At 47.8% G+C, this 23,425-nt stretch overlaps 2 protein-coding genes across 2 annotated transcripts; one reads left to right on the top strand and one right to left on the bottom strand.

Moving 5' to 3' along the window:
- Positions 1–1,450: 1,450 nt before the first annotated feature.
- Positions 1,451–8,444, bottom strand: LOC127060840 (ubiquitin carboxyl-terminal hydrolase 42-like). Its single transcript, XM_050985526.1, has 10 exons — positions 8,420–8,444; positions 7,262–7,462; positions 5,735–5,845; positions 5,557–5,659; positions 5,342–5,409; positions 5,121–5,191; positions 4,516–4,598; positions 3,768–3,879; positions 2,682–2,822; positions 1,451–1,555 (listed from the first exon to the last, which is right to left on the bottom strand). The coding sequence occupies exons 1-10, from the start codon at positions 8,442–8,444 to the stop codon at positions 1,451–1,453; spliced, it is 1,020 nt and encodes a 339-aa protein (XP_050841483.1).
- Positions 8,445–13,219: 4,775 nt separating this feature from the next.
- On the top strand, positions 13,220–23,091 carry LOC103821704 (acrosin-like). The gene is made up of 5 exons (XM_050985679.1): positions 13,220–13,290; positions 14,077–14,289; positions 16,416–16,675; positions 18,252–18,397; positions 20,530–23,091. The coding sequence occupies exons 1-5, from the start codon at positions 13,220–13,222 to the stop codon at positions 21,628–21,630; spliced, it is 1,791 nt and encodes a 596-aa protein (XP_050841636.1). The 3' UTR covers positions 21,631–23,091.
- Positions 23,092–23,425: the final 334 nt, after the last annotated feature.

The following is a 23,425-nucleotide window of genomic DNA, read 5'->3' as shown; positions in this document are numbered from 1 at the left end:
AAGACCCCTGTGCCTTTGATTGTGACCCATGGAAAAACAATTACCAACCTTTATATGAAGAATTACAAGTCAAGAAAGTTTAAGTAGAATAATAGTTAGTTTGTCACAGGGTGAAAAATAGATTTTTGAGGTTTTTAGAATGGGGGCTTGGGGTTCCAAGATGGAGGAATCTGGGTGTGCCTTGTCCTTTTTCCTTCTTCATCCTAGACTTCATCTTCTGGGTGATGTTGGCATTTTTTGATTGGTTTAGAGTAGAAGCTCACTGTCTAACACAGGTGACAGGTATTGGGAAGTTATGGTAAAAAATGTACATGCAGCTTTTAGTATAAAAAGATAACACTGCCCCAAGGGTGGCCAGAGTGCCTCTGTCTGACCTGCTGAACCATCCTCAGCAGGGTGGAGAAAGAATTTTATAGATAGGAAACAATAAACAACCTTGAGAATGAGAACTGAAGAGTTCTGACTCCTTTGACTGCTGGGCTGGGAAAAGAGACTTTCTAACCCATCTCGGGGTCACTGTGAGCAGCAGAGATTCTGAGAGAGATCCTAGAGAACATCCACAGCTCCTCTGTGCCCTGACCCTCCTCCCCAGAGTTACCTTCCTCCTGCCAGGCAAACCCTGGGGGCCAATAGAAGCCACCTTCTTGCTGCTGCCTGCCCAGTGACTGAGGAAGGAAGGGGCACGTGGTGGTGTCAGAGAGGAAGGAGAAGCCCTTTCTGCAATCTTCAGATCAGAGCATCTGGAGAAAAAAAGAGTGATGTCAGTTTAGGGCTGGTCTTGCAGCTTCCTCTGGGGTTCAGTCGTTTTCTTGGAGAGGTTTCTATGACAGAGAGACTTAACCAAGGCCACTAATGGAAATTTCAGCTAGAGTCTTCCCACCTAGTCTGCTCCTGTCCCAGCAAAACTTCATTTTTTGTACCTTCTACAGCCTCCATTTCATAAATTCACAGACTTGTTTGGGTTGGAAGGGACCTTAAAACTCATTTTGTTCTGTTCCACCCCCCTGTCATTTAAACAGCAGACCAGGTATCTCCAAGCCCCATCCAACCTGGCCTTGAACTCCTCCAGGGATGGGGCACCCACAGCTGCTTTGGGCAGCCTCTTCCAGTGCCTCACCACCCTTACCCTGAAGCATTTCTTTCTAATATTTAATGTAAACCTGCCCTGGGTCAGCTGAAAACTGACAGCCTTCCTCCTGTCCAGCCCTCCCTGACAAAAGAGTCCCTCCCCATCCTTCCTGGCAGGCCCTTTTAAGTTCTCTTGCTCTTCTCTACATGATTCCAGCATCAGAGAGCAGGCAGATAGCAGGTTGGCAGACATGGGGTAGCACAGCACTGAATGATGCAGGCAGTGATTACATTCAGTGAGAGAAAACACTCTGGAGTAGAAGAAGCAAAACAATCAGCAGGGAAAAGGAAACATGTCCTGAACAGATCAGAATCCTGGAAATCACCTGGCATAGAACAGCAGGTAGGCTTGCTGCCTGAGAGCTGTGTCAATGCAACGGAGCTCCACAGACTCATCATCCATCTGGTACCACAGCCCATTGCTGGCCTGGGCAAAAAAAGGAAAAAAAGTCAGTGTGGTGTTGTGAGGTGCCCAGGACGAGGGGAGAGATGAGAACCTGACTCCATGTTCTCAGAAGGCTGATTATTATATTATATTATATTATATTATATTATATTATATTATATTATATTATATTATATTATATTATATTATATTATATTATATTATTATATTATATTATATTATATTATATTATATTATATATGTCATATCATATTATCTACTAAAACTGTACTAAAGAAAGAGAAAGGAGACATCAGAAGGCTAAAACAAGAATGAATAATAAAAACTCGTGACTGACTCAGAGTCTGACACAGCTGGCTGTGATTGGTCACTAATTAAAAACAATTCCCGTGGAACCAATCAAACATGCACCTGTTGGTAAACAATGTCCAGACCACATTCCCAAACAATCAGATAATTATTGTTTTCATTCTTTTCTGAGGCTTCTCAGCTTCCCAGGAGAAGAAATCCTGGTGAAGGGATTTTTCAGAAAATATCATGGTGACAGGCAAGGACCTCTGCATGGTTTCTCTCCAAAAATACAGGCAGAAAACTCCCAAACAAAGAGTGTGTCAAAACAAATCCAGCCTGTGGCATTCACATTTTCTGGAAAAATCCCTTCACCCAGGATTTTTCTCCTGGGAAACTGAGAAACCTCAGAGAAAAAGGAAAACAATAATTATCTGAATTACTTCTCCTGTGTTTTGCTCCTTTGGAGTGTGTTTGGAGATTGTTTACCCACAGGTGATTGTTTCATTGGTTTCATGTGAATTGTTTTGTCTCTTTGGCCAACCAGGGCCAAGCTGTGTCAGGGCTCTGGAAAGAGTCAGGAGTTTTCATTATTATCTTGTTAGCCTTCTGTAAGTATCCTTTCTGTATCCTTTAGTATAGTATAGTACAGCATTCTTGAATATAATATAGTATCATAAAATAATAAATCAGCCTTCTGAGAACATGGAGTCACATTCATCATTCCTTCCTTCATCTGGGGGCAACACAAATTCAATACCAGCCCAGCCCCAAGGAGACCTTCTGCCCCAAAACCTGACAGGAAAGTTTATCTCCCCCAGCACACATTTTCCCCACTGGGAAGGAAGGAAATTCTTACCTTTGTGTAGCAGAAATAGTGTCCTCCATGGCAGCTGACCCCACTGTGCACCAGGACAGCGTACAGGGAGTAGGGGAGGGGTTCTCCATCTGCCTGGGACATGTAGGGACGAAGGTCCAGGTACTCGGGGTACTCCACAACCTGCAGGGACACCAGCAGGGCTCACTGACCCTGACCTGTGACACAGGACAGCCTGCCACTTCCAGGGACCACAGGTGAGTGAATACATCTTTGGGGCTCCACAACACCTGCAGGGACACCAGCAGGGCTCACTGACCCTGACCTGTGACACAGGACAGCCTGCCACATCCAGGGGCCACAGGTGAGTGAATACATCTCTGGGGCTCCACAACACCTGCAGGGACACCAGCAGGGCTCAGAAGTGACCCTGACCTGTGACACAGGACAGCCTGCCACTTCCAGGGACCACAGGTGTGTGAATACATCTTTGGGGCTGATGAACAGCTGGTTTTCCATAAAGTAACATGGTTTGGGTGGCAGGAAATTGTTCTTGGCCAAAGCAGCTCTTGGAGAAGAGAGCTTGCCTGTCTTCCCAAGGGAATTTTTTTCTCCTATGGAGGGGTTTGACAGCTGGCTTGCAAGCAAAGCTGAGTTAATAGAAAAAATAACAACTGATGATTTTTGAGTGTGTTTATAGCAAGGAAGAAGACAAGGTTGTTAGCAAGGAAACAGATTAGAAAAGATGCATGAAAATTTTTCTAAGTTAGGCTATGTGTATAAGTAGATGTGTATACGTGTTTTATTAAATTTCTGTAAAACTTTTGCCAATTGTATTGATGCTAATTGCTTTGCACCAATAAATATATAAGTTATTGTGGTAGAATTAAATCTTAATTTAAGATTAACTTAAATTCACACTCTATTAAGAGTATATAAGCTGGAAAACAGCAAAATAATAACTTTTTTCTTCTTAAACCCTGGTCACGAGTGTGTGTGTGTCACGTCCAACCTGACAGTAACACTCTCCCCAGAGGGGAACAGGACTAACCCAACACGAGTGGCTTGTGCCAAGCTCCAGGAAATCTGCTCCAGGAAGAGAAAGCTGCACACCAGCTGTGTACACACCTTGCTGATCTTCCCACCGGTGAAGCAGTCAAACCTTTTCAGGCACACCGTGAGGATCTTGGGTGCACGATGCACTGTGAACCTCTTGGAGGCAGCAACATTCTTCTTACACCTTGAAACCAAGCACAGAGCCCGGTGCTGAAATGCACCCAGTCCTCCCCCAAAGTGGCCATGCCACCATGGTATTTTCTGAAAAAATCCTCTTTGCCCAGCATTTCCTCTCCTGGGAAGCTGAGAAGCCTCAGAGAGAAATGTAAACAATAATTATCTGATTGCTCTGGAATGTGGCTGGAGATTGCTCACCAATCAAGGTGCATCTTTGCTTGGTTCCATGTGAGTTGTTTTTAATTAATGACCAATCACCCTCAGCTGCATTGGACTCTGAGTCAGTCATGGGTTTTTATTATTCATTCTTGTTAAGCCTTTCTATTTCTTTTGTACAGTTTTAGTATAGCATTTTTTAATATAATATAATATGATAAAATAATAAATCTTCCTTCTGAGAACATGGAGTCAGATTCCTCATCTCTTTCCTCATCCTGGGGACCTCACAAACACCACAGTGGCCAGGGAACCTCTCCTGTCTCACACAGCTTTTGCTATTCTACTGCTGTTCACTGCCATGTTCTAAAAGAGCTGCACCTCATGTGTGTGCAGCAAACCCCCAGGAGGAGATGACTTCTGCTCAAGGACATGCAGCCCCCTCAGACAGGATTTTGTGTTGAAATGTTCTCAGAAATCATCTTACTTGTCACATTTAAAGCAGTTATCACCATCCAGGTTCTCAGGTGTCACAAATTCCTCCAGAGCTGCAGTGAGGGACGAGGCTGCCTGGAGGAGTGAGAAGTGAGCACGCTGAGCTGCAGGAAGTGCCCTCACCCCAAACATTTCCCAGGAGCTGACAGGAAAACCCCTGTGGCTGATGCTGAAGAGACCCACCATGACCCTGTGCAGAAGGAGGCAGGAACAGAGTGTGATGCTGAGCATTTCCCTGTGTCCCAGCAGCTCCTGGAGCCATCAAGGGCTCCCTCCCTGAACCACTGCTCACTTAAACCAAGGCCACTGTGCAGGGGCACCAGTGGTGCAAACAATGCAACCCATCAGCCTGGGGCAGACAGGTGTGGTGGGAGGGCAAAGGGAACAAGGATGAGGATACATCAAGGGTGCAGAGAGGATGATCTGTTTGTCCAGCTTGAAAACAGCACCTACAGAGAGACCAGTGCCATGGCCTCTCCATTCCCCTTCCCACCCACCACCAAGACCTCTTGTGTACATTTTTAAGACAAATGTGTTGGCTCTGGAAAGCTGCAGGGGCCTCGGGATGTCTTGAAGCACAACTGCAAAGCCTCTTACTTTGATATCCAAGGGAACATCCAGGAAGGCCTCGTAGGAGTCAGAAATGGCTTCACAGCTGAAACAGGTGACTGGAAGGAAAATTCCAAGTGTTGGAAGCTGACTGGCATTGCCCAGTTACACATTGCACCTGCCCCACCAGTCCCAGGACCAAGTGTCAGGCACAGGCAAACAGAAGGGCACAGACAATGCCAAAGAGAGTAAGAGCTGTGGAAACGTACCTCTGGATCTCAGAAAGCCCCCAAATATCTGATAGACAATGGTAGTGGATTGAGAAGAGAGGTCCAAGCTGGAAACAAGTGTTAAGACAGAGCATTATCTCCTCCAGGAATTATGCTTGGCCTGAAAGCCCAGGGTTGAGGTTCTCCCTTGATGGGAGCACATCAAGCAGCCCAGAGGGCTCGGGATGTTGTGAGGGAAATTTGCTTGGGCTTACTCATTGCTTGCACTCAGACAAGCTCTCTGCATGGCATTGACAGTACAGCACAGGAAATCATGGGCATCCTCCTCCCTGCCAGGCTGAAAATGCTCTCCTATGCCTAAGAAAGAAGGAGTTTGTGGTTCCCTCATACAAGGAGGGAAGGAAACCTGCCAAAGCACCTGGCCTGACTTACGTCTGAAAACCTTGAGGACAGCCAAAGGCAGGATGGCGCCAACAGGGGAGTGCAAGGCCTTGTTCACGTGAGCTTCCATGATGCACATCATGCAGAAACCTTGCTGGTGACCTGCAGAGGGACACAGGGAAGGTCTGAGGCTGGCAAAATATCCACAGCAGTGGGATACTCCTCCTCTTCCACTCCCTCCCCAGTGCAATGCTCCACTCCTCCCACTGTCCCAGCGATCCCAGGGTGTCACCAGGATATTTTATGGAAAATCCCTTCACCAGGACCTTTTCTCCTGAGAAGATGGGAAGCTTCAGCTTCTCCTTGTTTTGCTGCTTGAGTATGTGATTTGTAGAATTGTTTACCCAACATGTGAATTATTTTAATTTAATGACCAATTCCAGTCCAGCTGTGTTGGACTCTGGTCAGTCACAGGTTTTATGATTCATTCCTTTCAAGCCTTCTGATGTCTCCTTTCTCTTTCTATGGTATAGTTTTAGTAGAGCATTTCTTTTAATATAATATAATATCATAAAATAATAAATCAGCCTTCTGAGAACTTGGAGTTAATTCTCATCTCTCACCTCATCCTGGGGACCTCACAACACCACACCAGGGCATTTTAGGAAGAGGGATTTTATCCCAGTGATCCCAGGGCATTTTAGAAAATGTTCTTAAAAGGGATGCTAAACTGACAGTTTTCTGTGCAACAAGCCAAGAGGGTTTAACTTGCAGGATTAAAGACCTGGAGCTACAAAGAGGTGTCTTCATGAAGGGTAAGACAGCTGGGTAGGGCAAGTGGCTTCTAGGCTTGAGTGCTCAAAGAACATTAACCCATGGGGCTGACAAAGGGCTGCTGTGCTCCTGTGCAAACCCAGGGCACCCAGGAGATATTTCTGTGTCTGCTCTGGGGTGTCCTGACCCCCAGGGGTGCCCTGACTTTGACCCTCATTCATGGAGAAAGTTTCCCAGACCCCAAGATAGACTGGAACCCACAAAAGTGTGAAATAGATTATAGAGAGCAGTGCAGGTGTGTCACTGGGTGAGAAATTGAGGGTTTGGGATTTTTAGTATGTTGTGGATGGAAGCAAGATGGAAGGCACAGGGTTTGTCCTGGTTTTCTTCTTCATGCTTCTTCTTCCTCCTTCTTCATGGGTTTGGGTGGCATTTTGTAATTGGGCAGAAAAGTCCCCACTGGGGCTCTGTGGGATCAGTTATTGGGTTAAAAGGGGAAATAATCCAGGTGTCAGTTCTCAGTTGGATAGTTTAGTCTTAAAAGCCCTTGTACCAAGAGATTGTTGGCCATTTTGTGCCTTCTAATGAAAAGCTGCTGAACTCACAGTAGTGAGACTGTTTTACTGATAAGAAATAATAAAAACTTGAGTCTGAACACAAACTGCTGTCTCAGTGCCTTCAATCCAGACCCAGAGAAACCCACAGCTGGTACCACCACATTCTCCCTACATCTAATTCCAGGTTCTGGGACTCTTTGGGGTTTGACTGACAGATTTTCAGGGAGGTGCTCCCACAAGCACTCACAGGCCCGGCTGTGCTCTCGGGACAGCAGGTAGTTGGCCAGTGGAGGGGTGTAGGTCAAGCACTGCAGCACAGAGTTGAGGAAGCAGGTGTTGCCCACGTTGAAGAGCCCAGCCCCAGCACGCTGCCTCTGCTGCCAGACCATGCAGATCTTCTCTGGTGGAAAGAGGATCCTTTTTGGAGGAGCTATTCCCTCAGCAATGACTGCAGAGAAATTCCATTTGGAAAGAGATGAGACGAGGAACAAAAGCATATTTAAACCTTGAGTTCTCCACATGAGCAGTCAGCACAACCAGCTCAAACCTTCAACTCAGCATCAGGGGAAGCCTAGCCCTCCCTTTGAAATTTACTGCTTTGGAAAACTCTGCTCCCATGTGTCACAGATATATTTTCTGAAAAATCCTTTTGTCAGGATCTTTTCTCCTGAGAAGCTGGGAAGCTTCAGCTTCTCCATGTTTTGCTGCTTTGGAATGTGATTTGGAGAATTGTTTACCCAGAATGTGAAATTGTTTTAACTTGACCAATGACAGCCACCTGTGTCGAGGCTGTCAGCAGTCACAAGATTTTATTATTATTCTTTTCTATTCCTTGCTAGCCTTCTGATTAAATAATTTCTTTTATTCTTTTAGTATATATTTTTCTTTTAATATAATATATATCATAAAATAATAAATCATGGAAACATGGAGTCAGGATTCTCATCTCTTCCCTTGTCCTGGGACCCCTGCAAACTCCACCACATTTGGTGACCCCGAGTGAGGAACGTTCCCACACCCCTGCTCACTTTGCCAAGGGTCCAACAAACCCCAGCTCTGATTTCTGGGCCCCAGGGTACCTTCCTTTCTCACCAGAGTTGTAGATTGGATTATCAGGTCAATCTGCCTGATTGTAACTTATTGAAAACAAGAAACTGAACACAAAAGGTAACTCAAGGATGTCAGAGCTCCCTGTGAGCAATGATGTTTCAAAGTCTTGTACATAGTGACAAAGGAGAGACAAAAGGTGTTTTGTGACTAATCATAAACACCTGGCTGCTCTCAGGAACCATCCCAGAGCTCACTCTGGGTTGTGAGCACATCATTCTGGGCTCTGACCACCAGTCATGTCAGGTGTCTGTGGGGATTCACAAGGTCCAAACCTGCCCATGGAGCTGTTACTCACAGAAATCGTTCCCTGTTGTGGCCATTGCCTCTCTCAGGAACAGAGGGCAAAGCTCTGGATGACCAAGGACATCAGGACATGCTCCAGCATAGAGAGATCTGTGTCAATCCCATCACCTGATTGCAAAGAAACTACTGTACCTCATCAAAAGTATAAAAACTCCAAATAAACACAACCAATAGAACAGCATTTGCTATCCAGAGTTTCAGTGGTGCTTGGGGTGCCTCAGAGCCATCTGCTGAGCTGCAGGCTCCCACCCTGGGGGTCAGTGGCAGAGCCCCAGCTCACAGGAGGTTCAAAGGCCCCTCTGAAGGGCTCCAGTGCCTGTTCCCTTCTCTGCCACAGCATCAACAGCAGAGAGCTCTGGCTTTCCCACCTCCCCTGCAGGAGTGGCCAGCTTTCAGCCACTAACTTAACTCTGCCTTTGCTGCTCTCCTTTTTCTGTCTCACCCCCTCTGCAGCAGCCAGGGTGGGCTGTGTGCCACTCTGGGCTGAGCCCAGCCCCTCAGACTACAGACACCCCCTACTTACCTATCCTAGGCTATAGGAAAGAGAATCAGCAAATAAGAGCTCTAGCCTGGCCTCATCTGGGCAGCCTGCAGGGAATAACCAGCCTGGACTTTCATCCCACATCTCCTTCCTCTGTGATCTATCTCAAGAGTCAAATCATAATTACCTCGGAGAGGATGAAAGTTGAGGAGGACAGTAAACAATAAATTTGTTTAAAAGGCAGGCAGATGAGTAGCAAAGGAAGAGGCTGAGTTATCCTGAAGGCCAGCTCTTCCATTAGCCTGCCTTCAGGATCCCCAGCATTGGGCAGGCGAGGTCACAATCGCTGCAGAGGTGCCACATCTCTGCCCCTCTGTGACACAGGGCCACACAGGGCTGTGTCCCCTTGAGGCCACATGGCTCCTGGCACAGGAACCCACCTGGCTCCTCTCATGGGGGAAGTCACTGGGACTCTCCTGTGCTGCTGATGAAGAGGAAGGTTCATTGGAAGGAGCTGCCACTCCTTCCCCAAACCTCAGAGCTGAACAAGCACAGGTCTGCCCGAGCTGGCACAAGCCTGGTCACAGCTCTGCCTGGCACACAGGTCACTGGGGATGTCTGTTCCACTGGGAAAGCACCCAAGCCTCTCACGGGGTCATTTCCAGGGAGTTTTATCTGCCCTCAAGGCACCCCCAGGCTGACCTGGACCAGCACCACCAAAGGGAGCCTGCAGAGCCTGAGCTGGGTGAATTTGGCTGCCAGGCCTCTCCTGGGCAGCTTTTCAGCAGCTTCACATTGACTCCTTCCTCCAGGCTTGGTCAGGCTGGGTTTGGTCAGACCCAGCTTTAGCCAGATTCCCACCCAGGACAGCTGGAGGCAGTTTTGTTCCTGCTGCACTTCCAGGTGGTTTTGGGCCATGCTCTGGAGTTCTGAGCCGCCTCTGAGCAGCTGGGGTTCCTCGTGCTCCAAGGAGGCAGCTGGCTGCTATTCACCCCTGAGGCCTTAGGATTTCAGCTTTTATATTTCCCATCTATTTGTAATCCTGCAGTTCTTTCCTGTATAACTCTAAACTCCACACACAGTGTGAGCTGCTGCTTTCCCATTCTGGGCAGACACAGCAATTCCTCTCCAGGCCTGGCAATCAAGGACACCTCACTGCCTCAGGCCCCAGAGATGGGAACAAAAGGGACTTGGGGCAGCAAACTGGGGTAAATGACTTCATAACCTGAAGCTGTAACTGTAAGATTAACCCCCAATATTCAAATGGACCAAACTTAAAAAATATAAAAATCCATGACCCGTGGTCCATTTTTGGGTGTAACACCTGGGGGAACTTCATCTGCCCAATGTGTCCCTGAAGGCCCTTCAATAAATAGAACCACTTTTTATTCCCTTAATTTTGTCTGGCCTCTGTGTTTAGGTAGCCCAAAAGGCATCACCCCCACTTGAACTGGCTGCTTTGGCCCCTGCCCAGCCTGGGCCACCAAGTTTCACCAAGTTCTGTCACAAGGCTGTGAAAGCAAGGATGGGTTTTTGGAGATCAGGGCCCACCAAACACCCTCCTGCTGGGGAGAGGCTGAGGCACAGGCAGGAGGGGCCAGAACCACCACAGCACCACCACAACCTCCATTGCATTTCTGTTAATTTAGCAGTTAGGTTTTCCTTCTCACTTCCACCTAGGCAATAATTGCCCATTTTCCCTGCAAGCCCCACAGCAGCCTCAGATCAGGATCCAAGACTGGATCTTGTGAAAAATGCCTATTTTATGATTGGCTTTTGGCAAATATTCAAATGAATATTAGAAGTGTTGTGTTAGAAAGTGATGCTGTATTAATTCTCTTAAGTAGTGTGGTAAATAGAGTTTTAGGTTATAACAAAATGTTAAAATAGAAACTATGCTATGTAAGATACTTTTTTAAAGAAAGGACTCACAGTGAGATAGCAGCCACAGGACACCTGAATCCTTCAAAGAAAGGGAATTTATTGCTCTTTTATCGAGTTCTTCCCACCTTGCTCAGCCCTGAGGACACCTCAGGATTCAGAGGAAGAAGCTGACACTGCCCAGCCAGAATCCTGTGTTTGAATGGAACTGATGCATCATGGATGAGGTGTATGAATATGCAACAGGCTGTTGCTTTTAAGGGTTAATCCTCTGTTAACGTGGGGCCTTTTTGGGCTTATTCTGCCCAGAAAGAGGTACCCAGCCTGTCCATAACTTTATTCTTATTGTTCATATTGTCCTAATCCAAATTGTCCAAATTATTATTACTCTAATTATATTTCTATTTTTATAACCATTTTATAATCATTAAACTTTTAAAAATTCTAAAAACAAGTGATTGGTGTTTTTCACAGTCTCACAATTAAAAGATAACTGTTGTGTGAATATTAAAAAAGCTTTAGTGATGTTATGTTATTGCAGTTTAGATGTCCTCTGTTCTCCCAAGTTTGTCATTTGCTGCTATGCCTAAGAAAGAAGAAATGTGTAGTTCTCTCATTAATAGTGGCACTTGTGATCACTGCCTGGATGATCTGGAGGACTTCTGACCCCCTGCTCATAGGGGGGCATGACAGCTTTTACTTTAAAAATTTAAAATTAATTTTAATTAATTTAATTAAATTTTAAATGATTGTTTTAATTAATCATAGCCAGTATATTAAGCATAAGCAGTGTGTTAGTTTTGAACCACTTTTAGGCAGCCTTTAGCAAAGTTTGTCATATGCTGCTATGCCTTAGAAAGAAGAAATTTGTAATTTGAAAGACCTGGGTGTCTTTCTGCTCCATATTAATTCTCACATTAATCATGGCACTTGGGACCACTGCCTGTCCCCTGCTCATAGGAGGGGCATGACAGCTTTTTCTTTAAAAAATTAAAACGAATTTTAATTCATTTTAATTAACTTTTAACTTTGGGAACGAAGTTTGGAAAAATTACTAGAAAAATTACTGACACCCTAAAGTTTTGCTGAACTAACCTTGGATGCCTCAACAAAAAAAGTCTGAGGAGAGAGAGAGATTCATTGCTGAAACTGGACACAAGGACTGCAGAAATTGAAGGTCTCAAGGACATTTTGCAGAAAGCAGAAGATAAAGAAGGGATTGACAAAGACCATAACAGAAAACTCTCCTGTATTGTGGTTGTTTCCCCAGGCTCAGAGGGTCCAGGTGATGGGCTCTGTAACAAAACTGCTCCAGCCAAGGTTTATTCTGCTCCCTCTGAGCTGGGGGAAGCTGCAGCTGCAGGGCAGGAAGGTCTGCTTTCTGCACTTCATTTTCATGCCTCATCCAAACCACTGCAGATTAGATAAAAATCAAAGGGAAAGGGCTCCTGACAGCCTTAAAACAGAATTTGGATCCTGATTGCTCCTTAAAAAAGGGAGAACCTGGGTGTCCCTCTGCTCCCTTGGGGGAACCTGGGTGTCCTTCTGTTCCCCCTGGTGAATCTGGGTGTCTCTCTGCTCCTTTTGATGAACCTGGGTGTCCCTCTGCTCTCTTAGGGGAACCTGGGTGTCTCTCTGCTCCTTTTGGGGAACCTGGGTGTCCCTCTGTTCTCTTGGGGGTACCTGGGTGTCTCTCTGCTCCTTTTGGGGAACCTGGGTGTCCCTCTGTTCTCTTGGGGGTACCTGGGTGTCTCTCTGCTCCTTTTGGGGAACCTGGGTGTCCCTCTGCTCTCTTAGGGGAACCTGGGTGTCTCTCTGCTCCTTTTGGGGAACCTGGGTGTCCCTCTGTTCTCTTGGGGGTACCTGGGTGTCTCTCTGCTCCATTGTGGAACACAAGTCTCCCTCTGCTCCCTTTGAGGAACCTGGGTGTCCCTCTGCTCCTTTGGGAGAACCTGGGTGTCCTTCTTCTCCCTTTGAGGAACCTGGGTGTCCCTCTGCTCCCTCAGGAGAACTGGGTGTCCCTCTGTTCTCTTGGGGGTACCTGGGTGTCTCTCTGCTCCATTGTGGAACACAAGTGTCCCTCTGCTCCCTCGGGAGAACCCAGGTGTCCCTCTGCTCCCTTTGGGGAGCCTTTGGAGTGACTTTCCCTTCGCGCCAGATTTTTCTCCCCGTGGTGTCATTTTGCAGGCACGGGACCCCTTTTTCCTTGCATGACCTTCAAGGTCCCTCCCAGCCCAAACCATTCTGTGGTTCCCTGAGGCTGTGGCCTTTCCCTGCCCTCTGAGGCCACCGTGCCCAGAACCTGGAACCACCCACTCTGTGACATCAGCCCCAGGGCTGCAGGTGCCAGGGGCAATGCAGCTGCTGCAGGCACTCGGCTCAGAGGCTGCCCTGGAAGAGACAAGCTTTTGTTTCTTTCAGCGGGCAGTGATGAGCCTGCTGCACCTCCTCATCCTGCTGGCTGTGTACACACCTGCACATGGCACCTGGGACAACTGCAGGTAGGGCCCCAGGCTCTGGGAGGGGGCTTCTCCCCCATTGTCACAGCACAAACCCCGTGTGGGAGGGGGCAGAAGGAGCCAGCAGGAGCAGCAGCAGCTCCTGGGCAGGGCAGTAATCACAGAATTCACAGAATTCACAGAATCACTGCATTGGAAGAGACCTTCAAGATCATTGAGTCCAACCCAGCCCCAACAGCTCAACCCAACCCTGGCACCCAGTGCCAGTCCAGCCTTGTTTAAACACCTCCAGGGCTGTGCCCCCCTCCCTGGCAGCACATTCCAGTGCCCAGTCCCTCTTCCTGTGAAGGATTTTTTCCTGATGCCCAGCCTAAACTCCCCTGGCCCAGCTGGAGGCTGTGTCCTCTTGTCCTGGGGAGCACTCCAGAGGAGATGACCTTGTGGGAATGGTGTGAGCACAAAGAACAGAACAGAATGACCAGGCTGGAAGAGACCTCCGAGATCATCGAGCCCAACCCCAACATCTTCTCCACTCAGCCCTGGCACCCAGTGCCAATCCAGCTTTGTTCAACACCTCCAGGGATGGCAGCCAGCAGAGTGTTTCCCCAGATGTGTTTCCCCAGCAGAGCTGGGGGAAATCACAGAATCACTGGGTTGGAAGAGACCTCCAAGACCATCGAGTCCAACCCAGCCCCAACACCTCAACTGAACCCTGGCACCCAGAGCCACATCCAGGCTTTGTTAAACACACCCAGGGATGGTGACTCCACCACCCCCCCGGGCAGAACATTCCAGAACATGATCACTCTCATGACTTTGTGCTTCCAGAGGGACCTGTGGGCAGCGGCCCATGGCTTCTGACTACACCTCCATAACTGCTGACTACAGAATCATGGCTGGCACAGGCGCCCTGCCAGGGGCCTGGCCCTGGATTGTCAGCATCCAGGACCCCAGGAAAATTGGCACGGGCCACACGTGTGGAGGGTCCCTCATCAGCCCACAGTGGGTCCTCACAGCAGCCCACTGCTTCCTCCAGGCCAGGTAAGGAGGAGCTATTGGAATATTACCAATACAGCCAGACAGGACGTGCCTGAGCTTGTCTGGCCCTTGCTGCTGAACCAAATAGTGGCTACTGTGGTATTTTCACCCCAGAGACACTTTTGGCTGGCTGGATGCTGCAGCTGGGCACGTGGAGACAAGTCCAGGCATGCAGGAGCTCTGGTGGCTGTGGGATGGAGCATCCCCCCATAACAGGGTCTGCTCCTCGGGTTTACCTCTGGCAGAGAAGCTTTAAGGTGATGGTGAAGGAAAGGAGTCTGTTCTGAGGGAGGGTTTGGATCCAGAGCTTTATTCTGGTCCACAGGCCTCTGAATCCAGCAACAGCTCCAATACAACTTCCTGACTGTGTGGTTGCTCTTCCTTTTAACCATGGGGAGAGGGGAGGGAAGGGATAGGGAGCCACCAACCAGGTACAGGAGGGGAGGTCTCAAGGGACAAAGGACACCTGGATGGCCCAATGCCCCCAGGGGTAGAGAGCATCCTTTGAATCTGCCAATCACTCAATGCCCTTCTGCAATGCCAGGATTGACAGACAGTGCTGGGAGAGGAAATGAGAGGTGACTGACACACCTGGCAGGGAATCTGAGGCAAACCCTGAAATCACAAGGCAGCAAGGAGCAAGGAAGGCACGAGGGTATCCTCACCACACCAAGAGCTGCCCAGCCTGCAGCACCACACGCTGCTCCCCTCCTTTTCCTTGCAGTGTGCCCAGTGCCTTGGCACTGCAGAGCCCATCAGAAGGCTGGGCTAGTGCCACTGCTGCCCAGGAGCCTCCAGAGTGGCATTCCTGCCTAGGGCAGCCACACTCCTTCCCTGCTCAGAAGGCAGGAAAATGCTGAGCTGCCACAGTGATGCCTTTAGGGACTACCTAAAAACAGCCCAGACAAGGGATAAAAAGGGATTATATTTATTCTTTATCTTATTTATATTTATATTATATTTATATTATTATTTATATTTATTAAGGGCCTTCAAGTACATTTTGGACAGACAAAGGGCCTACCCCCCCCATATGTCACACTGAAAAATGGACCATGGGGTCACAGGTTTCACACTTTTATAAGTTTGGTCCATTTGCATATTGGGGGTTAATCTTACAGCTTCAGGTTATGAAGTCATTTACCCCCAGTTTGCTGCCCCAAGTCCCTTTTGTTCCCATCTCTCAGGCCTGAGGCAGTGGGGTGTCCTTGATTGCCAGGCCTCGAGAGGAATTTTGTCTGACCAGAATGGGAAAGCAGCAGCTCACACTGTACATGGAGTTTAGTTATACATTAAAAAACTGCAGGATTACAAATAGATGAAAAATATAAAGCCTAAAATATTGTATTTGCAGGGTGCCCTGATGAAGGAAAGAATGATGAATCTGACTCCATGTTCTCAGAAGGCTAATTTATTATTTTCTGATACTATATTGTATTAAAGACTATAGCTATATCATGTACTGTATGATACTGTATGATATTAAAGAATGCTATACTATACTATACTAAAGAATACAGAAAGAGTACAGACAGAAGGCTAAAAGATAATAATGAAAACTCCTGACTCTTTCCAGAGTCTTTCCATCAGAGGGAAATCTCTGGTATCAAGAAGTCTGTACCTCTCAAGTACCTTAGCTAATGGGGAAGAAAAACCCCAAATTCAATAAGAATTAAAAATTAAAAGGGAGGGTTATACATTAGAGGGGAATCTGTGGGAAATCTTCAGTATCAGGCATATCAGGGAGTCTGAACCTCTCAAGTACCTCAGCCATGGGGAAGAGAGAAGGGAAATTGGGATAAAAAGGAGGCTGTGTCCTCCAAGAATTGTCGAGACCCCAGGGGAATGCCCCATGGCCTCTCCCTTTATTCAAATAAAGCCAAAGGACTCCTCTGCCTCCTTTTTGGACACAAAGCTCTGGTGTTTGTGGGTTAATTTTCCTAACATCAAACCCTCCTTTGTTATGCCAGGATTTTCATCAGGTGAGATTACTGCAGCCTCAGCATGAATTTATACATATCATCTGTTACATGCAGGATTCCAAAGAGATGAAAAGCACAAAAGCTAAAATCCCAAGGCCCCAAGAGCACCCAGCTCTGCCCCCTCTCAGCCCTGTCTCTGCCCTGCAGGAACGTCACCAAGTGGCGCGTGCTGATCGGGGCCACCCAGCTGAGCCACCTGGGCCCCGAGGCTCAGGTGCGCCACGTCAAGAGGCTGCTGGCCCACCAGGAGTACACAGCTGACTCCCAGCAGAATGACATTGCCCTCCTGGAGCTGGACCAGCCCGTGGAGTGCAGTGACTACGTGCAGCTCGCCTGCGTGCCCAACGCCTCGCTCACCGTGTCGGAGCTGAAAAGCTGCTACATCGCTGGCTGGGGTGGTGCTAAAGGTGAGCTCCCAAAGAGGGACCTGAGGGTGGGCTGGGCACCACCTGGAGGGATTTGGGCTGGGCTTCCACACAGCAGAGACCAAAGTCAGGCTTATGCCTCTGGAGAGGTGTGCCTGGTCTGCTCCCCAAAGGCTGAAAAGCTGCTCCATCGCTGGCTGGGGTGGTGCCAGTGCTAAAGGTGAGCTCCCAGAAAAGGACCTGAGGGTGAGCTGGGCACACCCTGGAAGGAACTGGCTGGGCTTCCTGACAGAAAGATACCAAAATCAGGCTTATGCCTCTGGAGAGGTGTGCCTGGTCTGCTCCCCAAGGGCAGGAAGGGCAGTGAAATGTGATTCTCCTCCAGCCAGGCTGTCGCTATAGAGCGTGACACCAAGGCTCCATCAGAAAGGTGCACAAGAGGGATTTATCATGCCAACATGCTGCTTTTATAGTTTTTCAAGACATTTACATTTCCCTAACAGGCACATTCACTGCCCATTGGTCATAACAAAGAAACAAAGTTCTCAGTAGGTGACCAAGGAGCCACGTCACTCTGTGAGCCAGCTAGAGTCCATATCTTTTAACTCTCCTTCATCACATCTCCATGGTGACAGCCTTGGTGTCTTCCTCGGGAGAGATACAGGGCTTTCCTTACCTTCAGGAGGCTTTTACTGGCTCACAAGAACAGCACAAAATGCCTTTCCTACACCAGGTCTCATATGCTCTTGGAAGGCATAAAATCAGCAGGATGGCTTTTGTGGTAGTGTTGGAAACAAAAAGGTTTAATAAAAGGCAAGATAACAAAACTCTTTACAGAGAAAAACCAAACCAGGTGCAAGAGGCCCTCCTGCCCCTGGTAAAATACCTCACAAAAGCCATTGGTTCCTTTGTTCTCTTCTTTTTCTAGTAAATTGCTCAGGCAGGACTTTTTTGCTTCTGTCCAAATGGCTATCCTAAAGTTTGAGGTGAAGTCCCCCAGGTCCTATGAGATACCTTTTCACCTAATTGAGGAGAGAAACTTGTGGGCTTATTTCCATTTCAAGCAGACAAAGGAGAGTTTTGTCACTCCTTCAGCAGAGGGCACATTCCTACAGGGTACAGCCCTTCAACAGCTGCTCCAGAGGCCAAGCCCAGCCCTGGGGAATGACTTCACCCCCAGACAGGGCAGTGGAAGAGGCAGGGAGGTGCTGGGTGCTCACTCCTTGCTGTGCTCCCAGCCCAAGCCCTGGGCAATGAGAGAGCAGTGGAAGAGGCAGGGAGGTGCTGGGTGCTCACTCCTTGCTGTGCTCCCAGCCCAGGCCCTGGGCAATGAGAGGGCAGTGGAAGAGGCAGGGAGGTGCTGGGTGCTCACTCCTTGCTGTGCTCCCAGCCCAAGCCCTGAGCAATGAGAGGGCAGTGGAAGAGGCAGGGAGGTGCTGGGTGCTCACTCCTTGCTGTGCTCCCAGCCCAAGCCCTGGGCAATGAGAGGGCAGTGGAAGAGGCAGGGAGGTGCTGGGTGCTCACTCCTTGCTGTGCTCCCAGCCCAAGCCCTGGGGAATGAGAGGGCAGTGGAAGAGGCAGGGAGGTGCTGGGTGCTCACTCCTTGCTGTGCTCCCAGCCCAGGCTCCGAGTGATGTCCTGCAGGAAGCCAAGGTCCGTCTCCTGGACGTCCGGCTGGTCAACAGCAGCCGCTGGTACGCGGGGGCCATCCACACCCACAACCTGTGTGCTGGCTACCCACGGGGTGCCATGGACACCTGCCAGGTAGGACTGCACATTTCTGAGTGTGAAAAATGCCTATTTTATGGTTGGCTTTTGGCAAATATTCAAAGGAATGTTAGATGTGTTGTGTTAGAAAGGGATGCTGTGGTAATTTTCTCAAGTAGGGTGTTAAATAGAGTTTTTGGTTATAGGAAAATGTTAAAATAGAAACTATGCTATGTAAGATACATTTTTAAAGAAAGGAGTGAGGTACTCACACCAGATAGCAGCCACAGGACACCTCAATCTTTCAGAGAAAGGGAATTTATTGCTCCATTATCAGGAGAAACGAACTTCTTCCTGCCTTGCTCAGCCCTGAAGATGCCTCAGGATTCAGAGGAAGAAGCTGACACTGCCCAGCCAGAATCCTGTGTTTGAATGGAATTGATGCATCATGGATGAGGTGTATGAATGTGCAACAGGCTGTTGCTTTTAAGGGTTAATCCTCTGTGAACGTGGGGCCTTTTTTGGGTTTATTTTGTCCAGAAAAGATACCTGGACTGTCTGTAACTCTTTGTTTCTCTTGTCTCATATTGTCCTAATCTCAATTGTTCAAATTTTTATTACTATTTTTATAGCACTTTTATTACTATTAAACTTTTAAAATTCTAAAAACAAGCAATTGGCATTTTTCACAGTGATAGTAAAAGATTTTAAAATCATAGAAAATTCAAGGAGATAGGAAGAAAGCTAGGCTTAGTAGGCCCTGGGAAAATGTTAAAGGTAGGGCCTGGGAAATGTTAGGCCTTGTGTTTGCTGGATCATGTGAAACTGTACCTGTGTAACCAGTATATGATAAGTGATATAATTGTTAGATGTGATTAGATATAATTATTGTTTAATCATGAGAATCTTTGTTCAAGGGTTTGAGGGGGATCACAGGAAAGCCATGCTTGGATGGAATCAATGGATACAATAGAACAATGGCAGTTTAATAATTAATATCTAAGTTATGTAAGGATAGAATATAAAACATGTCCTTCCCAAACCCACGGTGGAGTCAGATTTGGGTCTGTGCCCCTGACACCCAGAGCTCTCAGTCAAAGCACCTGCATAGAATCATTCTGTGTTCCTGAACACTAACACTGGGAGCCAGCCCCAGCAGTAGAGGTACCCTGTCACCATGGGCTTTGCCTGGTAAATCACTTTTCCTCCACTGCTGGAGTTTCCTTGCCTGTGTTCCCCAGGCCTGCCCCTCTGCCCAGAAAGCCCATCCAGTGTTCTCAGCAGCCCAGAGGTGCAGATTCTGGATCATCCATGCTCTGCCCATCCAGGATCACTGTGCAGATACAAGAGGGGGCCTTAACAGACACCCACCCTGATCCCAGCTGAGGTTCTGGAGACTCCTGGAGTTCTGGAGACTCCAGTACCTGAGCCATGAACACAGCTGGGCAGGGGCTGCAAGAGAAAAGCAAGCCTCTAGTGCTGAGAGCATGTTGGGAAGGAGGAAAGTTTAACAAGAAAGTCTCACAGATGTGTGTGCTTAGCAGAAAGATTTTGGAATGTAGAGTCTGAAGAAGGAATAGAGATGGAAGCAAGTTTTGATAGAGAAGAAAAGAATTGCTGAGCCAGTCTGACTGGATAACCAAGGAGGCAAAGGGTGTGTGAGTTAGAAGGGGTTTTATGGCTCAGAGCAAAGGATAAACCCACCCCAAACAAGAAAATGTTTTTACCAAGCAGAAAGAGAGCACAGGCAAACAAGCCTGCTGATGTTGCAAGTAGAAAAAAGGTCTCAGAATTTTCCACTGCAAGAAAATTGAATAGCAACTTCTACCTTAAACTGTAATGTACTGACTGTGAGTGATTGGAGAACAGTGACATGAATGTGGTAATTACAGTAGTTATGATAGGCTATAGATAATAGTTAAGGGATAGATTGGTTCTGCTGTATGAAGATGCTCAGCAAAGTAAAGTCTATAATGCATTGTAACCTAAACTCAGGGTCTGCAGGCCTGCCTGCAGCTGGAGCTGACAGCTGTGGGCACAGCTCTGTCACCCACCACCCTGGACTGCTGCAACACCTTGGATGGAATAAACTGCATTTTGGAGAGCCACCTGGAGTCCTGCATCTCTCATTCAGGCTCTTACAAGAGCAGCCACCCAACAGCACCCTAATCCTGTTTCCTCTGTTGCAGGGTGACAGTGGAGGGCCTCTGGTGTGCAAAGATAACCGTGCCAGCTACTTCTGGCTGGTTGGAGTGACCAGCTGGGGAAAGGGCTGTGCCAAAACCAAACGGCCGGGAGTCTACACCTCCACTCAGTACTTCTACAACTGGATCCTGATCCAGATGGGCATGTGCCCACCTGTAACAGCCACTTCAGCACCAGAGCCAGACTGCATCTCAACCCCTCTCGAGCTGCCAGAGCCAACACCAACAGAATCAGGCTGCTCTACTCTCACTCCATGTCCACAGCCAGCTGCAACAGAGACTCCAGCACCAACAGAATCAGGCTGCTCTACTCTCTCTCCATGTCCACAGCCAGCTGCAACAGAGACTCCAGCACCAACAGAATCAGGCTGCTCTACTCTCTCTCCATGTCCACAACCATCTACAACAGAGACTCCAGCACCAACAGAATCAGGCTGCTCCACTCTCAATCCATGTCCACAACCATCTACAACAGAGACTCCAGCACCAACAGAATCAGGCTGCTCCACTCTCAATCCATGTCCACAGCCAGCTGCAACAGAGACTCCAGCACCAACAGAATCAGGCTGCTCCACTCTCAATCCATGTCCACAGCCAGCTGCAACAGAGACTCCAGCACCAACAGAATCAGGCTGCTCCACTCTCAATCCATGTCCACAACCATCTACAACAGAGACTCCAGCACCAACAGAATCAGGCTGCTCCACTCTCAATCCATGTCCACAGCTAGCTGCAACAGAGACTCCAGCACCAACAGAATCAGGCTGCTCCACTCTCAATCCATGTCCACAGCCAGCTGCAACAGAGACTCCAGCACCAGAGCCAACCTCCAGCTCACCCCCCTCTGAGGAGCCAGAGCCAACACCAATAGGGGCAAGCTGCAATGGTACAGCCAGTACTCATCAGTACCCAGCTGGAAGAGCCATGCCAGAGCCAGCCTGGACCTCAAATGCCTCTGAGGAGCTAATGCCACTACCACCTGCCATGCCTTCTCCACATCCGTACCAGATACTGCAGCGGTTCTTAACTCAGGTGCACGAGATGCTGCAGAGTCTGATGGGGAACAAGACAGGAGTAGCAGCATGAACAAGATCCCGTGCAGGCTGCAGTGGACCATGACCACTTCACACTGGGGCAGTGCCTGCTGATCCAAAGGCAGCCTCAGGGTCAAAGGTGTCCTCTGTCCTGCCCATCTTCCTCCTCTGCATGCACACAAATGCTGAAATTGATTTAGTTGTGGAAATAAAGTTGCCTATAGGCACTGCTAGCACGTGTTTGCAGTCCAGTCCAGTCTCCTGTGCAAGGCAAGGAGTCCCAAGCCAGGCACCAGCAAAACAAAGCTGTGATGGGAGAAGGGAGCCCAGGTCACAGGGGCTGCAGCTCTTGGGGGCAGCAGCTGGGAACAGTGTTTTATGGTGCCCATCAGGGGGATCCCTGGGTGTGGGACTTGAAACTGGGCTCTCTCATGACTCAGGAGATGTGGCATTCACATTCTCTGAAAAAATCCCTTTGCCCAGGATTTTTCTCCTGGGAAGCTGAGAAGCCTCAGAGAAAAAAGAAAACAATTCTTATTCCATTTGCTTCTCCTGTGTTTTGCTGCTTTGGAATGTGTTTGGAGATTGTTTACCCACAGGTGATTGTTCCATTGCATTCTGCTCTGAGTTGTTTTGGCTCTTTGGCCAGTCAGGGCCAAGCTGTGTCAGGACTCTGGACAGAGTCAGGAGTTTTCATTATTATCTTTTTAGCATTCTGTAAGTATCCTTTCTGTATCCTTCAGTACAGTATAGTATTTTTTAATATAAAATAGCATTATAAAGTAATAAATTAGCCTTCTAAGAACATGGAGTCAGATCCATAATTCCTGCCTTCACTAGGGCATTCCCTGTAAATACAGTAATTGTTTATGTTAATTAGCCCAGCAGGTCAAAGCTGTGTCCTGTCAGGAGACAGTCACGAGTTTTCTTCAGGATTCTTTGTAGTACAGATACAGTACAGTACAATGTAATATAATATGGTTTTAATAAAAAGAGCATTCAGCATTCCAAAGCCTTGGAGTCAGATCCAATCATTCCCTGATTCATCATTCCTGCCTTTGTTGGGGCACTCCCAGCAAATACAAGGAGACACCATTCCAGAAAGCCTCAGGGCTGAAGAGTGGCCAGACACAGCCTGAGGAGGAGCTCACAGCCAGGAGCAAGGATTGCTGAGCAGTGGGCAGACAGAAGAGCATTGAGCCACCCCCCTATTGTCATATTTGAACTGTCCACAGCTCCCCTGCAGACCCTGCTGGCTCTCAGACTGACTCCACATCTGTCAAACACACAAGGAATATTTCAGCAAGGTGCCTGATGTTCCCCTACACTTTACCACTCTTGCTCTAACTTAACCCTAATCCTTTTATTTTAGTGCTGCTTTTTATCCCCAGGTGTCAGCAGTGGGTGTGCAGTGTCAGTGTGCCTGTGTGGTTTCCTCTTTGGTTTGGGGTTTTGTGGTTTTTTTTGGTTTTGTTTTTTTTTTTATTGCAGTACTGCTTTTTGTCATTCAGTGGTAGTAGGGAGATGTTGTAATGAACATTTCACTGTAAAGAGCACCTGCCTAGAAGGTGTTAATTCAACATTTTAGGTCATGTTTATGTGTTCTGTATAGATCTGTACTCACCCATTCCCCTATGGTGAAGTGCTCTGGGGTCCAATTAGTTTTTCTGTAAGTTAATATTATTTGAATGAGTTTTTCTGTAAGTTAGTATTTGTCAGTGTGTATAGAAATGAGGAGCTTTAACTCTTTTATAAGTGGCAGTGTAAAAAAAAAAATTGGCCCCTAAGTTGGACAACTCATTGATAACTTGCATTGTTGCTCATTAACAATTAATTAACACTATTAC

Source organism: Serinus canaria, chromosome 27, assembly GCF_022539315.1.
Source record: "Serinus canaria isolate serCan28SL12 chromosome 27, serCan2020, whole genome shotgun sequence".
Classification (NCBI taxonomy): domain Eukaryota; kingdom Metazoa; phylum Chordata; class Aves; order Passeriformes; family Fringillidae; genus Serinus; species Serinus canaria.
This window is presented reverse-complemented; position numbering and strand designations above follow the sequence as displayed.